General features: G+C 53.2%; 1 protein-coding gene across 2 annotated transcripts in view; it reads right to left on the bottom strand.

Annotated features, from left to right (window-relative positions):
* Positions 1–18314, bottom strand: part of SLC12A5 (solute carrier family 12 member 5) — a 37142-nt gene that overhangs the window by 16411 nt on the left and 2417 nt on the right. Inside the window, exons 1-9 of one of the 2 annotated variants that reach the window (XM_057701676.1) lie at positions 13200–13404; positions 7672–7766; positions 7205–7336; positions 6665–6811; positions 5805–5859; positions 5180–5310; positions 3028–3269; positions 1994–2205; positions 180–350 (exon numbers count right to left, since the gene is read on the bottom strand). In XM_057701676.1, coding sequence (XP_057557659.1) covers positions 180–350; positions 1994–2205; positions 3028–3269; positions 5180–5310; positions 5805–5859; positions 6665–6811; positions 7205–7336; positions 7672–7766; positions 13200–13251 — 1237 coding nt within the window. In that variant the 5' untranslated portion in view covers positions 13252–13404. Of the gene's footprint in view, positions 1–179; positions 351–1993; positions 2206–3027; positions 3270–5179; positions 5311–5804; positions 5860–6664; positions 6812–7204; positions 7337–7671; positions 7767–13199; positions 13405–18314 lie in introns of those variants that run through there. The other variant, XM_057701675.1, reaches the window with a different exon arrangement.

Genomic DNA, 18314 nt, shown 5'->3' on the forward strand with positions numbered 1-18314 from the left:
AGAACTTGGGCATGTTACTTGGCTTCTCTGGGCATTAATTCCCTCACCCGTCCAATGGGAATTGTTGGCTCCTGCCTATGTAATGGGGCTGCTGGACTAAGAAATTCCCCACGTCATGACTGACTCTCCCTACCCATCCACTCCCCAGCAGAGTCCTCCCTCTCTGAGCTCCCCTTCACCTGTGACTGAGGGGAAGTAGATGCCAACCAGCAGGGTGAAGTAGGAGGTCATATCACTGAAGACATAGGGATGGTCCATGTCGACAGGGGTACCATCTGCCAGGCCTACCGAGGGCATCCCACGCCTTTCCACAATCACCCCCTTGGTCAGGTAGGAGCTCCAGAGGTTCTCTGTGGGGGAGACAGGATGCTCAGGGAGAAGACCAGACATCAGGATGCCAGAGCTCTGGGGCCAGGAGGTGGGGTGGGCAAAAAGAAGGGTCAAGGGCAACCACCTCTCACTCCCGCTGGCCCTTATTTCCACTACCATTTCCTAAGCTCCCATTTTGGGCCAGGTCATGTGCAGGGGCTTTGCACACGAACCCGATCTAGTCCTTGCCCTCAAATGGTCCAACCTACTGAGGGACATAGACATACAAAGATCTATCTCAGGCTGATTCAGTATCTCCCAAACTGATGTTACCACCTACTCACCCCACGTGGCTCCCTTCCTGTATCCCTTACCTCAGCAAATGGCACCACCATCAACTCAGCTGGACATGACCCTCAACTGCTCCCTTTCCCCATCTCCGTCTCAAAACCATCTCCAACTGCTGTCCGTTATTCCTCCTAAATATTTCTCAAATATGCCCCTTCTTTCCTTTCCAGGGTTCTTCCACTTCTGCACTAAATGGCAAATTTAGTGATGACTGTGATAAAAAAAAAAAAAAAAAAAAAAGGCAATTCTTGTGGGGAGCGCTGTCCCATAGCATTGTAGGGCGTGTAGCAACATTCCTGGCCTCCACACACCAGATGCCAGTAATAACCCTTCAGTTGTGATAGCCAAAAGTGTCTATAGGTGTTGCCACATGTGTCCTGGGGGGCAAAACAGCCCTGAGGGAGAACCATGGTGCCATTCCCACTGCTGTCACTCCATCACTCTAGGTAAGAAAACCGTCATCTCTCACCTGGACTCAGCATCAGCCTCCTCCTAGACTCCCTGACTCGGTTCCCTCTCTGCTTGTAGCCCATCCACATTAGCAGCCAGAGTGAATCTTCAGAAACAACAAGCTGACCATGTCCATCCCTTACTCAGAACCCTTTGGTGGCTCCTCATTGCCCTCAGAACACTGTCCAAACTTCAACATGGCTTCCAGGGCTGACCGCAGTCTGGCTCACGCCAGCCTCTCCAACATCATTTCTTGCCCCTCCTTCCTTTGCACTTTATGCCCCGGTCATGCCAAATTACTTGCGGTTGGAAGGACACAATATGCTCTTCTGTGTCTGCATGCTTTTAGGCAAGCTGTTCTTCTGCCTGTAATTCCCTTATTCCCCTTGTATAACTGAAAATCTCTTATTTGTCCTTCAAAACCCTTCTCAGATGAGTCTAGGAAGCTTGTCTCACCACCTGATACACATGACCACTCCCTCCCTTGGGAGGTCTCTGTTCATTGAGTGCACATCTACACATGTCATAATTTATTTGCTATTACATCTGTCTCTGCTATTAGACTCCTTGAGGTCAAGAGCTGTGACTTATTTATGTTGTGTTCCTGGTAGTCAGCACAGTGCTAGGCATTTAGCAGGTGCTTAGTGAATACTTGTTAAACTGATGGCTTTCTTTCCCACCAAGTGGTAAAATACACAAAGGCACCCTTTCATCTCTACTTCCTGCCCCCACCGTGATCCCAAGGATAGAACATGACCCAGAGTAGGTGCTCAATTAAAACTGATCGAATTTAACTGAATCCCAAGGAGAGTCCCTTAATCCTAACTGTTTAAGCCACGATCCCTGCAGCGTTCCCTGGGCACCAGATCTCTTCCCTCCCTCAGACCTTTGATGAGGCCACTGGCAGCACCAGGAATGCCCTGGATCTCCGTGACATTGTTTCGGGTGAAGTACTCATCACAGGTGGCATTGAGGAATCGGGACGAGCAGAAAAGGCCCCAGAGCCGTGTGGTCACTGTCTCATTTCCTTCCCAAGCCAGCTTGGCACAGACATCAAAGCCATGGCGAGACAGTGTGCGGTTCCCCAGGAGGCAGATCCTAGGGAGAGAAACAAAGGAGGAAGGTGGGGAGGGACGTAACCTTGCCCCGGTTTCACAGTGGAACCGCCAGGGGAGCAAGAAAAAACACAGATGCCCGGGCCCCCTATCCAGAGATTCCAATTTAATTGGGAGGGAGCCCAGGATCAGCGTTTTTTTTCAAAGCTCCCCCCAAGTGATTCTTTTTTTGTCCCAGGCCCTCGGCAGTGAAAGCGCTGAGTCCTAACCACTGGACAGCCAGGGAATTCCCTCCCCCCAAAGTGATTCTAGCAGGCAGCCACGGCAGAGAACCACGGCTTTCGAGCGATGCTGTTTCAGCACCGTGGACAGCAGTCTCCGTGTGCCGTTCTTCTGGGCAGTGGCATGTAGGGGAATCTGTCCTAGGGAGAAGGCAGAACCAGCAGGGGTCTGAGCCCCTAGACCCTGCCTTCTGTGTCCTTCCCCATGATACAGAAGGTGTTTAATATTAAGAGGCTGTCCCATTGCAGAAGGTTGTCCCCACCCAAGAAAGGTTTCCCTAATACAGGCTGGTCTTCCCTTTAGAAATCATTCCACTTGGCTCTTCCTGAGTCCTCCTCACCAGCAAGCAGTTGATCCTCACAAAGGAAACTGTGCCTACCTCCAGAAAATGTTATCCCACCCTAAAGAGATTTCCTTTAAAGCAGGAGAGGTTTTTCCTCCCAAGGACGTTTGCTCTAAATCCACAACCACTCTGATTCTGAGAGATGGGGGCAGGGGGTTTGGCAGAGACTAGTGTGAAGACCCTGAAACCAGGCTGGGGAGGAGAAGGAGGATGCCTGAGGCTCAGGACAGCAGCACTTACGGGAAGTTGGGTGGGTCGAAGGCAGATTTGATGACCCCAGCATAGATGGCCAGGATGGAGAGGATGACACAACCCAGGAAGACAAGGGCAAACTTGTTGACATACTTGACGCCCACAAATACCACGGTGGCCATGCAGGTGAGCACACAGGTGCCATACACACGCATGTTGTTCAGCATGGCTGCTGCCTCCCCACTGGCATCTTCTGCCTTGAAAATGGCCATAGCTGGGAAGAGGTAAGCCTGTGGGGAAGGGGTGAGGAAGTCAAGTAAGTAACCCAGTGAGAGCCAACTAAGAATCACCCCAAGGAAATAACCTGAGGTGCAGGCAGGGCTTTGGAGAAAAGATAACTCATCACAGCATATTCACAATAGTATCAGACTGGAAATGACATCCAATGATAGAGGAATAGTTAAGGAAATCATGGTCTATCCTGCAAGGACTATTATACATTCATTAAAAGATGTTATTGCAAAGATGTTGGGAGCAATTATTTCCATTATTTTTGTTATCAACTATGATTCTTAATGATTACCTATTGTTTTTGTTATTTCAATTAGAACGGCAGATATAAATTAGACATTCGTCCCTAGAGGATTGGGTAAACAAATCATGACATTTCCGAATAGACTATGTAGCTGTTAGAAAGGACAGCATAGAGTTATATCCATGTTCTATTAGGTAAAAACAATCAATTTTTAAAAAGAATGTGTCATCTCATTTTTGTAAATATATATATGTACTTACATGTGAATATATACACACATATGTGTATATATGTCTGTCTGTGTGTAGATACATCAAAATGTTAACAGTCGTTTCCCCTGAATGGTAAAAATGTGAATAATCTTTATTCTTTTTGCACATCTGTATTTTCCATAATTTCTATACCAAATATTAATATATTTATATTCTTACAAAAGTTATTTTCACTTGTAAGTGATATTTGCAAAGAGAGTTTTGCATTATTAGAGAAAGCTATAGAGTTATATTTTATAAAGACAGAATACAGTATCACAAAGAAAAACAAAAACTAGAAGGATACACCAAAATGTTAATGATGATTTTCTTCAGGAGATCATTTCCTTTTTTACATTCTTTGATTTTTTCCAATTGTATGTAGTGGGTAGAATTGCTTTCATAATAATTTTTTAATTTTTTGATTTTGTAAAAGCCACATAGGTCTATTATTCTCTCATAATTTGGCTTCTTGGGTCCTTTATTCCCCATCCATCCTCCCTTCCCCTGGACTCCTCTATTCTGTCCCCAAACCAGAAGCTGTCCTAGTTCTCTGAAGACTTGTGGTTGGGTAGACAAGCATGGCCTTCAGGGGCAGAAAGACACAGGTTCATATCCCTTCCACATGTCCCTTAAACTCTCTGAGCCTTGCTTTCCTCATCTGTAAAACGGGGACATCTTCTAACTCATGCAAGAGTCGTGAGGATAAAACAAAATGATACATTGCAGGCCACAGGGCCTGGGTAGAGGAGGGGTTTAGGAAATAAATGTCAGCCCCACTATCTGTATACCAAGGAACCTTCTTTGGCTCCCACCTCCTCCTGCAGGGGCAGGAAGAACCAAGACCAAAGTCAGCAGCCATCCACTTTGAACACTTCTCATCAGCCACTGCTAACATCTCTTTCTCAGCTCCTTCTTCTCCTGTGCAATCCTCTAGCCATCAGCCCTCTACCACTAAGAGCCACAGAGTGCCTAGCACTGTCCCTGGTGCACAATAGGCAGTCATCATGTGACATGACTATTATTATTTCTACCATGATTGTACTCTTCCCAACCCACCTCTGCCACTTGGTAGCTGAGTGACCTTGAGCAAGTCATCTCACCTCTCTGAGCTTCTCATTTGTAAAATGGGCATAATAATACTTAAACCTTGTGAGGATTCAAGCTAATGACTGTAAAGCACTTGGAACTCTGCTGAGAGCACAGTGGGTGCCTGATAAACGACAGCTGTTCATGTTACATAATTAGTGTATCCTGTCTCCCCAACTGGAATGTGAACTCTTTAAAGACAGACCCACGTCTGATTTTCCCTTGGCCTTATTGAGTGACCCGGCCTACAGGAGGTGTCCAGGGAGTATCAGTTAACTCACTGACAGCCTGGGACCCACACCCACGCCTCCTCGGCCCCTCTCACCAGCAGGATTTCGATAGTGCCCAGGATGTACATGGCCCCAGCAAATGTAGTGCCCAGGTAGAAGCAGAGGCCCACGGCGCCCCCAAACTCTGGACCCAGAGACCTGGAAATCATGTAGTAGGAGCCGCCAGCTGCAGAAAGAACCCAGTATCAGCAGGAGGTTCGAGGGGCACTGGGCTGCCGTAGGGGATGAGGGCGGATCAGAGAGCGTGGTAGAAAGGGGGTTTCTCTGGGCCTCACAAGTAGAGGCTGTAGCCCTAGGACCAGTGGGAGACCCAGCCAGACACTCTAAGTGGCTTTTACGGCACTAATTACCATGTTGCTAATTACCCCTCTAAGGAGGTCATGGCTCAGAAAATAGGATGATAGAAAGGGGGTCTCAGGCAAAGGGAGGAGATCTTGCCTTGCCCTATTCAACACCACAGCAGCCTCCCTCCCCTCCCCTTCACAAGGCTGCCCCCTCCTACCCCACAAACATCATAGCCCAGCCCCCGGATCTGCCGTATTGCCTCCCTGGAGTCCTGATGGCACCCAAAGCCCAGGACACTGTCCCTCCTTCCAATTGTCCAGGTCTCCCTCCCAACCATCCAGGCCCCTCCCCCTCCAAGAAGCCCCAGTCACATACCAGGCACAACACCATTGGTTGCAATTGCACTCATGGAAATGGCCGTGAGCATCGTCTGTGAGGAGAGAGATCATCAGAGTGGTGGCTACGGTGGAGGCCAAACCTTCCACCCCATAAACACCTGCCAAACCCACAGGTCCTCTTCCACTGTGCTTCTCCTTGGTCCTGTTCCAACTCCTTCTCCTGCCAAGTCCTTCTTGTCCAGAAAACCTCTTCTTCACCAAGCACGTGGGAGAAACGCAAGCTATAGCATCAGAGAGCTCTGGAAGCCCCAGCTTGGCCTCTGACCAGATGTCTGACCGGAGACAAGTCACTTCAGTTCTCTAAGCCTCAGTTTCTTCATTTATTAAATAGGCAGGTGTACTAGCTTCAGCACTTGTTACCTCACATGCAGAGGGGGCTTGAGGGTCACGTGTGAGGAAATGTAAATGTCACGAGAAGTAGATGTTTAGTGAACACGTGGTTTTTTTAGAGAGGATGGGAATAATTCAGCTACAAAGCTGTTTGGGACCCATAAGTCCATTTTTTTGTGAGTCAAGACCTACCAAAATGTTCACTATTGTGGGACTGTAGGTAATTTTATTTATTCATGTATACCTATCTTTTTCCTCAATGAGTCTGCAGTACCTGTGTAATTACACACACATGCACATATCCAGGTGAAACCTGGTTAACAGCCATCAGGGACTAGCCTGTGAGATGGTGGAGGACCAGTCAGACCTAATTTACTCTCAAAGATTATACGCAGTGGTTCCTATAAAAAGCTCAGGTCTCATGCTTCCCCCTCCTCCCTGTCCCACCCCCAGGTCCCTGCTCAGCCCCAGCTGTCAGGGAACAGGAGAGGGGAGGGTGTCACTCACACAGGAGCAGCAGATGAAGACCATGCAGAAGGACTCCATGATGCCTGCGATGCCCACCACCCAAGTGAGTCGCAGGAAGAGGATGACACCAAAGATGTTCTGCAGGCATGGTAGGTACACGCCCATGAAGGTGCCCATGCGGGGGGCCTGCCAGGGAGGCCAGCATCAGTTTCTGCAGCCCTTAATCACTACCAGCAACCCAGGCCCACTCCTCCTCCCCAGTCCCTCCATCCCCCACTTTCCTCTTCGCTCTATCCCCATCCCTTCATCCCTCTTCCCTCTGATTCTCATCCTCCTTCCCTTCCCCCACTCTGGCTCCCATCTCCCTTCAGGCCTCCATCATGTATCCTTCAAGCCACCCCTCCCACTCCCCTCCATTTCTAGCCCTCATCTCCCATCCCTTCCCCTCCCCCAGCCTCTACCTCCTATCCCTCTGCCTCCATCATCCATCCCTTCATCTGAATCCATTTTTCAATCCCCTACCCTCTCTCCCCTCCAGCCCTCCTTCCTCCCTCAGCCTTTCTTCCCCAAGGCCCTCACCTGCACCGGCTTCTTTTTTCCACCCTCATTGTTTTCTGCCTCTTCATGCTCCCTACTTCCCTGGGGCAGATTGGTGTAGTTGGCCAGGCCACTAAGCAGGGAGGACACCATGGGGCTGGTGTCCATCTCCTCCTGCGGAGGGAGGTTGTCAGTGTTGGGGGTCTAGGGCCGAGAGGGGCATGGGGTGAGCTAGATGGTGGGAGGCTGAGAGAGATGGGGACCAGGAGTGACAACCATCAAGGCTGGGATGAGGTGAGCAAGGAGGAGGAACAGGCAAGGAGAACAGGGAGAGAGGGGGTTAGCAGGGATAGAGGGGAGGAGAAGAAGGGATAGGAAGGTTCGAGGAAGAAGCTGGACCTGAGGGAGAGACAGAGAGGAGGGGACTGTCCCCCAGGGAAGGAGGGAGGAAGTGGCTGCTGAAGGGGGAGGTGAACTGTGGGTGAAGGCTCAGCACCCCAGCCACCCACCTCAAACAGGGCCATGTTCTTGCCATCATACTCCTTCCCCTTCTCTGTGTCGGTGCTGTTGATGAAGGGGCTGCTCTCCTTGGGGTTGCCATCACCTGAGAAGGCAAAGGAGTCAGGGGCCTGCCACCAACTGGTTGTCACCCATCTGCCTGGGCATCCAGCTGGGTGACCACTTTAACTCTCTGAACTTCAGTTTGCACATTGGAAAGCTGGAGTTAATACTACCTCCTTGCAGAGTTTTAGCTGACAGCATGTATAAAAGCCTAGTGCACTCCCTGGCATGTATGGCATATTTAATGAATGTGGAAGTGCTTCCTTGCTCTTGCAGGTCCTACTTCATTAATCAGGACACCCTAGACTCTCCAGGGTCCCCTTCTTGACCATAACTGGCCCATCCTGCTGTTTGGGGGTGGAACCATGCTCTTTCCTAGAGGGGATGGCAGAGAACACTGCAGCTGAGGCCCCAAGGATATGCCACCTCTTGGAATAAGTGACCCCTTTTGGCATCTCCTGTGTTCCTCATTCATCTTCAGTCAATATGTATTTACTGGATGTCTCCTGTGTGCCAGTGTGGGCATGGGGGAGTAAAACACAGAATAAGACACCATCCCTGCCCTCAGGGAACCCAAAGGCAGGGGAGATAAACCAGTAGCCAGGAATTTCCAACCCAGAGTGGTAAGGTCTGTGGTACAATATGAACAAAAAACTATGGGAACACGGGAGAAACATTCAGCCCAGCCTGGGAGGTCACGGAAGGCTTCCCAGAGGAAGTGACATGTTGGCTGAGAACTGAAGGATGAGTAAGAGCTAAACTGGGAGGGAAGCAGGAGGGTGTTCCAGGCAGATTGACCAGCAGAACAGCGTGTTCGATAGCCCAGAGGTGAGAGTGAGTGGCGTGGCTTAGAGGAGCTGGAAGAAGCTTGATCTGGCAGGAGTCTAGGGAAGGGGCATGGGGGTTGGGGAGGGGCATTGGAGGATGAGAAGTAGCATGTGAAAAAAATGAGGCTAGGAAGGTAAGTGTGGGCTGGGTCCTTAACCGACCAGCCGGCCATGTTAAGGATTTTGGACTTCATCCAGAGGACAATGGGAAGTCATTTGAGTGTCAGGCAGAAAAGCACCATGAACTAATTCGTGTTTTAGAGCCATCGCCCTGGCCTTTAGATTAATAATATAGAAGCTGGTTAGCACTTTCAGAAACCTGGGCAAGGGCCGGTGGTACCCCAGACCAGAGCAGGGTGGGACAGTGAACAGACTCCGGAATTATTGGCACACATTTCTATGCCAGATATTTGAGGATGTGGGAAGGAGAAGTCTAGGATAATGCCTGGGTTTCTAGCACAGGTAAATGGGTGGATGATGGTGCTGTTTAGTAAATCAGGAAGAGAAGGAGATTGGGGGTGGGGAAGATGCTGAATTCGATTGACGGTGAGGCACTATAGAACACTCAAGTGAATATGTCCAGAAGCACTTGGATATACAGAACAGTCTGTGGCCCAGGAGAGAGGCTGAACAGGGTAAAGAGATGAGGGCAACCCAGGAAAAGATGTGTAGGAAGGATGTGAAACTGTGTGCCTGGAGGAGGTCGCCCAAGGAGAAAGTCTCTAGAGCATTAAGGAGAGGGTCCTTTCAAAGAGATATAAGAGGCCCCCACAGGCACACAGTGTCAGGACTGAATCCTAGCAGTAGAAATCTCTTTGGACTCTGGAGAAATTCTCCAGTGACCGAAACAGAAGTGAAGTCGAGGTCCTACGTATTCTGAATTTCCTGTCCCCTCATCTCCTGATCTCTCTCTCTCTCCCCCACTTCCCCCACCCCCTCCATCTCCCCAAAGCCTCCCCATCCTCTCCTCCTGGAAACCTTCCTTAGTCTCTCAGCCAGGGTTCATTCCCAGAGCCTAACCTGCTATAAATCCAATCTCATCCTGACTCAAAATTGTGGAAGTGATGCCTCACATCCTCAAGGGAAACCCACCACCCACTGTCTCCTGCCACCACCTCCACTTCAGTCATCAAGCCAAGAACTCCTGATCCCCAAACAGGAGCCTCCACCAGCTCACTCTTCTCCTCACATATGTGAGTTCCTGGGACTAGTAGAGCAGTCCTCCCAGTGGGAGCCTGGCACGTAATAGGTGCTCAGGAAGAAGTCTGTGGAGGTGAATTCCCCCAGGCTCTCTTCCTGGCCCCCAAGGTCTCAGAAGAGCTGTTTGGGGCCACAGAACAGGAGAAATAAAAGTGAGGTGGGTCCCTCCTCCTTTTAAAATGCTGACAAGATGCTTCCGTGTTCTAACCACACTATGGTGGGAACTAGAAGGGTTGAAGGGGGATGAGATGAGAAGAAATTTCTTAATGGTTAAGAAAACAGGCTGGAGTCAAGGAGATGTAGGTTCCAGTCCCAACTCCGTTGGCTGTGTCCACATGTTGGGCAAGTCACTTAAACTAAGCCTAGGTTTCCTACTTTGCAAAGGGATGATAATCGTGTTTAACTCATATAACTGTTGTGGGGATTAAGTAAAATAATGCCTGTGGGGCGTGCCTGGCACATAAGTGTAGCTATCGCTGGTATAGCTAATATACGTGGTACCCCACCCAGCCTGGGCTCCCTATCACATACCCCTTCCCCAGCGGCAAGATTTAAGGGCCCTGTCTCCTGTGGGACTGGGTCCCTCTCCCCGCGGCGTCTGCTCTTAGGGGCAGGACAGCCACACACGAGAGCCTCCCGTTTCTTTCACACCCCTTCCCCCTCCTTCGTGGGGGCGCGGGGCTTGTGCAGGTTGGGAAGGGGGGCGCCCTGGCCGGAGACCCAGCATCTAAGCAGCCCCACGCCGGTCTCCATGGTGACCGCGCGAGCAGAGAGCGCGGCGCGGAGCAGCGCCGGCCACGCGCCCGCAGCGGCTTATGTAACGCGGCGCGCCTCGCGGAGCCAGACTCCGGGCAGGATCCCAGCCAGGAGATGAGGGCAGGGGAGGGGGCGGTTCGTAGGTTTGTCCTGGGTCCCGCCTTTGCACCCGCCTTCTGGATGGGATGCCAGGCCCCCGGCCTTGTCTGCCAGGGCTGATTTCGTCCCCTCCCTGGAACACCCGTTGAGGGGGAGGGGTGAGCTTTATGAGTTCTCAGAGAAGCAGGACCGCAAAGGGGGAACTCGCCCCGATTCCCCAGAGCCAGGAGTCAGGATGATGGGAGAGCGCCGTGTGGCCGCGAGAGAGAGGCAGGGCCAGACTGAGGCTGAGCCCTTTCCGCCCCCGCCCCCGCCCCCTGGGAGCTCTCAGCCCGAATCGGCTTTCAATTAAGCTGCGGCGGCCAGAGCTCCCGGGGAGGAAACAGGCTAGCTGCGCGGGCTAAGGAGCCTCCCCTGGGGGCCTGGGGCCAGGCCTGGGGGAATCCCCAAGCCAAATTGGGGGAGTAGGGGAAGGCGTCAGACACCAAGAGGAAAGAAGACCCGGGGGCCAGAGACAATATCCTCGTGTTCTTTAGTCCAGAGGAGCCTGTTACTCTGGACTCATCTCCCCGAGGTCAGGACCCAGGTCCCCCCCTACATTTCCAAGAACCTAAGTTCAGAGATGCCAGTGGTTCGCTGTCTGGTGGTCTTCCCTCAAGCCCAGCAGGTCCTTAGGACCCCCATCACCGTCTCCAGGCATCACTGGGAGGCCTTCTTTCTCTCTCTGGGACCCAAAATGCCTGACCCAGGTCCTGGCTACTCTAGTTCCAGGTCCTGAACACTTCTATAGAGAGAGAAAGTCTCCAGATGAGCCTGCTACACTCAGAGTCCGGAGAACTTATGGGGAAGGGGTAGAACTGAAGGGAGTTCCTAGTTTGACTCCTGCTCCACGCACAGATGCCTATTTTCTAGGCCACCTGAGACCCCATGGAGATGCCGTGGCCCAGTAAGGAGCCATCGTCAGGACAGAGAAAGCAGGGACTGGGACACTGGACCATACCCCGTGTCTGAGGGAGCAGAGCTCCCCTCCTCAGAGTGGAGACACCTGAAGGGGATCCCGAGTGGAAATGACCCCCCTTCATTCCCTAGGAACCGCGACGGGATGCCTGGCTCTGCTGCAGACTTGACTTTGCCAAACCCCCCTCCCTCCCGCAGCCTAAGCCTGCTGTGGAGGAGGGCGCCTGCAGATTGAGGTAACCCCAGGGTCTTTAGGGAGATGGATGAGTTAGCCAGCAGGTAGTTCTTACCCCTACTCAGCCTTTGGGAGGAAGAAGGGGTGTCAGAGAATCCGGGAACCTGGTGTCCACAGCCTTCCCAAGCGGCCACTTGGCTCTGACTTGGACCCAGGATCCGGAGGACTTCAAGTCCAGGCTGCCAGTCCCTGGAAGAGCCTGCTCTTTCAGCCTTTAGGGCTCTTGGGCCATCCCTGGGGGAGGTCTGCAGGAGTCTTGGCCCAGAGGGTCAAGAAATGCCCAGGGGAGCGTTCGAAGGCGCTGAGCGCAGACAGCCAGAGCGGGAGGCGCGCTAGTGCGCAAGGGACGCAGCGCCGCTGGAGGGTGGGGGGTGGGGGCGGCTGACAGCCGTGATGGATGGCTGAGACCGCTGGGGGGCGGCGGGGGGCCTGGGAGCCCGAGGGGGTGGCTGGCCTCGAAGACCTCGGAGCAGGGAAACCGCGGAGGAGGGCGGGGGAGACCGGGAGCAGCGAACGGACTCGCTCCAAGACCCTCTGCTCCTAGCGAGTCTCCGCACCCACCGCAGCGCGTCCGCAGTGTCCGCGCCACGGCGCCGGGGATTCAGCCGCTGGGACCCCATTCCTGAGGCCTCACTGGGGAAGCTAGCAGAGCTGACTAGAAAGACTCTCCCCTGCCCCGCCCTGGAAACCTCACTGCTATCCCAGGGTACCCAGAGGAAGGGGAAAGGGGGAAGAAAGCAGGGTGATCTTGCTTCCCGTCCTGAATAGAAACCCACGGGAACGCGAGAAGGAGAAGGAGATTCCGCAAAGTAGAGCTGAAAATCCCCGGAGGGGTACGCTTCAGTCTGAGGTCGGACCTCGGGCAGCTTTGGGGGAGGGGGCCTGGACTGCATCAAGTGACCCCTTAAGGAGACACCGCAGCCGGACGGGGGCTGTCATATGGCTCCAACCCCCCCATAGGCACCTTCCCCCCACCTTTCAGCTGGAAGTCTCAGAGCGAGGGACTGCAGCAGACTGCGCCCCCCCCAACCCCCGCGCTCTGCGCCAGGACTCCAGGGTCCCTTCTCGGGAAAAGGAGCCCTCCTCCCGCCCGTCGAGCTCCACGTCAGCCCATTCTAGCTCTTCCAACCCCTTCCCACCGCCTCCCCCGCTTAGCTAACCCACGTCTGCCTTCGGGCCGTGGGCAATGGCAACCCCTCGGCCCCCAGCCCTGTCCCCGGGCGCGGCGCATTCCAGCGCCTGGTACAGCGCCTGGCACATTCCAATGGAGCTAGGCTCCAGGCCGCCCAGGGCGCCCACCGACCCGGTCAAACCCAGCCTCTCCTCCGAAGGAGGCGGCCCCCGCTCTGTCTCTAACCCCAGAGCTGCTTCCTCTCCTCGCCGCCCCCGGACCGCTGCTTACCAGGGTTGGCTCCCCCATCGCCGTCCTCGCAGTCCGTCAGGTTGTTTAGCATGGTGGCGGCGCGGCGCCGGGCCCGGGGATGGCTGCGCCGCCTCGCCCGCGCCCCTCTGCCTGCCTTCGCCGCTCTCGCTCGCTCTAGCTCTCTCTCGCTCTCCGCTCCACGGAGGAAGAAGCTGCAGTGCCCGCCCGCCCGGCGCACACACACTCGCACACGGACACACGCTCACACCCGCGCGCGCCCCCTCTCAGCGGCGGCGCTGCTCACCTCATCCCGTATGCAGGAGGCGTGAGCCACTGGCGGGGTTTTGGGGGGGAGCGCGGGAGGGAGGAAGAAGAGGGGAAGAGGGGCGGGCAGTGCGCTCCAGGAGGCCCCCTCGCACGAAAACTGGGGGCTTGCACAAGTGGGATGGAGAGGGTGCTGCGGGGGACCGGGGCCTCGCCTCCCTTCAGCAGACGCAGCTCCGCCCGCCCCCCACTCTCCGGCGCAGGCGGGGCCGGCACGTGGGCAGGTGCCATCCCGCGCCCTAAAAATAACGGCAGGGAACTAGGTCGCGGCCGCGGGGAGGCGGCCCCGCAGAGGCTGCCTGGCCGGGGGTCTGGGGTGACCCCTAGAGGGAAGATGAAGGGGACTGAGGCGGCAGGGGTAGGGCGCCGTGGAATATGGGTCCCTGAAGAGCCTGTCTGGAAAGCTGGGGAGGCCAGCCCTGAAGAACGGTGGAGAACCAGACCCTCTCCCATAATCGCTCTTCAAGAGGTTGGAGCTAGAGATGTGGGGAGGCCAGAGCCTTTAACTGAAGCACTGTGCTGCCCCCAGGGGGTTCAGGGTCACTGGGCTGAACGGTCTGGCTCATCCTGTCTTAAAATGGGAGGCATGAGTCTGAGGAGTTGCAGTGAACCCTTTCATTGTGCTTAGACCGATAGAAGTCTTAGCATGTCACCTCCACGGCAAATCATTAGAGTCCAAAGACAAGGACCCTCTGACTGTGGAATGACCCTGGGAAGGAGAGGTGGTGATGAGGAGAGAAAGCAGCAATGAGGTTCCAGGGAGCACTGACTCCCCACTGGGGATGGTGCAGCCTCTAGGGAGGGCAGGCTGGTCAGAGGCTGGCCAGGAACAGAGTGGGGGAGGGGAGAATGAGGCCGCCAGTCGGTTTGGGACCAGATTTTCTCCTGGGGCGGGAGTGTCTAATCCCCTAATCCAGGATTGCTTTCTGAGGATTCCAGAGCTGACATGCTTTCTGTGTTTCTCCTCCTCCCCTGACACCAGTCCCCTAGAAGCTTGTCCTGGGACCCCTCGGCACCCCTATAATCCTGGTGTGAGCAGTGATGGAGAGATCTCAGGAAGCAGCATCAGAGGTTTGGACCCTGTGAGTCCCTGGAAGATCTGAACATCCAAGGAGGAGAGCAGATCAAGGAGAAATGATTTTCACACTCACCCAAGCCCCCAACACTAGCCCTCTAAATTCCAGGAGAGTTCCAGGGTTGGAGAGGATCGCGTCAATCATCTTAGCTAATGCACAGCTTTCATTTTACAGGTGAAAAGGCTAAGGCCCAAATCGGGGTGGGAAGGGGAGGGGGACGAGGCAGGGGTGACTGCCTATGGACACGGTGCCAGTGAATGGCAGAACTTGATCTAGAATCCAGTTTCCTTTATTCCAGTTTAGGACTCTTTTCCTCAATATAACCTCTTCTTAAATGGATCCTGCCTCCATAGAAGAAGGGACAAGAACGCATCATATCCAAACTGCTCAGTGGCCTCTATTCCTTAGCTAGTAAGAAAGGAACAGGGACTGGGTCAGACATGAGCTCTCTCCCTTTTCTTGTGCTCAGGTTTCAGAGGCGCAGGGCTGGAGTGGCCTCTCAGCTTGCAATTGGAGGTGGGCCCAGAAGACTTTCAAGGGTCCTAAAAAAAAAAAACAAAACAAAAAAAACCGTCCACAGATCGGAGACCCAGTTCTACCTAGGACGGGACTTTTCAGAACCATGGACAGGGCCCGCTGCTCAGATTCTGTTGTCGCACTTTTGTCAGTGGCTTCCGATGGGTGGGAGTTTTCAGCAGCTGACTGAAGGCGGCCTCTGAGGGATCCACCAGTAAGATACCCCAGCCACTGGGTTTTACAGACACTGAAAGGACTCTTTAGGGTGGAGAGCTAGCTATTCAAGACAAGGTATGAGACTTGGTCCTCTTGGCTTTCCCAGAGAGAAAACCACAAAAAAAAAAAAAAAAAAAAAAAAGTGCAATGAGTTTGGATTGGTGACACAGATTTAAAGGGTTGCAGGTGGGTAGGCCAGTGTTCAAGAATTTCTAAGCACTCCACTCCACAAACCACCACCACCACTACCACCATCACCATCATATGGTTTTCTACTACTCTGTAGAGACAGGTAATATAGTGAAATGTGTAGTATGTTTGTTTGGGAAGTACTGTGAAACAAATGCTGAGTTTTTTCAGCAATCCCGGGTCTGGGATGTTCCCTTGGGGGTATTTCCCTTCACTTGTGGTCCAGAGCTCTGGTTGCTCAGGGACTGAGCCCACCCATGGAGAAAACCTAGATCCCAAGGGACTATATGTGAAGGCAGGAATGATCCTCTGCCCCTGGGTATCCCATCTGTGCACCCTCACCAGACCTCCTATCTCATAAGGCATCTGGAATTCAGGAGATAGTGCTGCTATCCTGTCCTCTGCCCCAAAACTGCATGTGTCCTTGGGCAAAACAGTTTCTCTCAGGGCCTGAGTATCTCCATCTGTAAAATGAAAGAGTTAGGCTGCATAATCTATGGGCCTTCTTCCCACCATGAAAACTCAGTGCTCTCTGCACTTACCTCAGACTAAAGCCACGGAGGCCTTCATGAAGAGCCAAGACCAAGTGAGGAGACAGCCACAAGGGGAGACCCCAGCCCTTTGACTCACAGCCCCCACCTCTCAAGAAGACTGATCCCTATTCTGGCCTGAGGCCAACCCTCTGCAGTGAGGCTTTCAGAAAACACATTGCAGGCACCTCTGGCACTGCCAGCCTGGCCTTGGCCAGTAAGGTGACCCTCAGCTCTGAGCCCCAGCAACATGGTTGCCAGCTCAGGACCCCATCCCCACCCAGAGCCCTCAGAAGATCTAGGGCCAGGGGGATCCTCTTATTAAAGCATCACAAGATGCAGAGCCACGCAGGGTCTTATTTCTAAACTCTAAGTGTCTAAAATTCATCTCCCCTCCCACCTTATGCTTCTCAGAGAGAAAAAAGCTCTCTCCTAAGTATCAGGATTTGGGAACTGGAAGGAACTTTATTTTTCAACCAGTCCTCATTTATGGGGAAATCGGAGTCTAGAAATGGAAAGGTATAAATTTTCTCCATAGGGTGAACTTGTGGCAGGTTGGAGACCAGAATCTGGCTCCCTGACCTCCAGTCCAGGACCCCAGCCACTGAATCAGGAGCTGTTTGGAAGAAACTGGAGCCACCTGACTGGATCCTCTTTCCATGAAAGGCAGGCATAGCGTCCCTCCTTATGGCTCAATCCCTATCCATCCTTGTCTCTATGTCATTATCCCCACGGCCTAACCCACCCACCCCCAGCTCTGGCCTCATTGAGCCAAGGCTCTGAACTCCGTTCTCCACTCTTCTCTCCCTCACATTCAGGCCCTGTCCTCCAGACCCCAAACCCTTGCAGTGAATTGATGAGTCTGGGGCAGAACATACCCCACACACACAGGGCTCGCCACAGACACGTCAACCACCATCGTCTCCGTGGTAACCGGGGGCTTAATTAACAGGCTGCAGCCCTGTCACCATGGAAATGGCACCCCAACAGCCCCCCATTCCTCTACAGATTCAGCCCATCTTCCCCCTTTCTCAATCAGGACCCCCTTCTCACTGTACCTACCCCCATCACCACCCCACCTGGAGAGCTGGTGCCCGCAGATCGCTCTGGTTCATTGAAAAGAGGGGAGGGGAGGTGAGGGGGATGAGAGAGAGAGAGAGAGAGCAGCCCATCACCATGGCAACTACAGCCCCGTTCATAACCAGTTTGTTGCCATGGAGATTCCCAGGGCTCACCTTGGGCTGAGGTACTGGGCAGTGAGGTTCTGAGTCCTGGCTTGAGGAGTGGGTGACTGGAGAACTCCTTGATAGGCTGGAGATCTCCAGATCAGATACTTATACCAATAATTCAGTGTCATTCTTCCCAATTTACAGATAGACTGAAACACGAGGTTTGGGTGTGAGGGAGAAAGAGAACATCACCTTTCTAGATCATCAAAGAATCTGAGCATTTTTATGGCCAGAAGGACCTTCAGATAGCTTCCTGCTCAACTTCTTTATACTACAGATGGGGAAATAGAGGCCCAGAGAGGGGAAGCAATGTGCCCAAGGCCATACCACAGAGCCTGTGCTAGAGTGTGGATGGGCTACATTGTGATCTTGCTCCATCTCCCTAGCATAAGTTGACTCCCTCTCACTCCATGGGGACACACCCCAACTCTTGTTAGTTTTAACCAGGCCCAGTGCCCTTCTCAGTGCCCTGTCTTCCTCTGTGAGAAACTGAGGCACAGCAGGGAGTGGTACAAAGGGATGGGGGAGTCACTCAGAGTTGTAACAATTGGTCCCAGGTCCACTTCTGTCCAGCCAAGTCACCATTGATCTTCCCATGGTACAGATGAGGCAATTGAGGCATGCGGGCTGCAGACCAGTGTTAGTGGTAGATTCAAGCATCAGCTTCTGACTTGCTTCTTTCCTTCCCCGTAAGTCCTAAGCTATATGCCCACCCATAACTGATCCCCTGGCAGAAGGAAACACCTCTAGGGGCAAACTCCACTCCCTGGATCCAGAATGAAAGGCAATGCTTGTTTGTAAATGACCTACAAAACCTCCCCCAACCCTTCCTCCACTTCCACATCCTGCCATCTCTCCCCAAGGTGCCTGGGTGAGGACAGCAGGTGGGGAGAGCGTCGCCCTGGGGCCAGAGCACTGGCACAAGAACAGCTGTGGGAAAGATACCACCAGATTTTATGTTTCCCTAGGGAGCCCTTGTCCACTTCCCTATGTAGTAACCTACCAAGGAGAGGTGCTGGAGGGTGTCTCAGGGCCTAAGAGGTTAAAAATGTCCAAATTACTTTCAAGATGGAA

This window comes from Hippopotamus amphibius, chromosome 12 (genome assembly GCF_030028045.1).
Source record: "Hippopotamus amphibius kiboko isolate mHipAmp2 chromosome 12, mHipAmp2.hap2, whole genome shotgun sequence".
In the NCBI taxonomy this organism is placed as follows: domain Eukaryota; kingdom Metazoa; phylum Chordata; class Mammalia; order Artiodactyla; family Hippopotamidae; genus Hippopotamus; species Hippopotamus amphibius.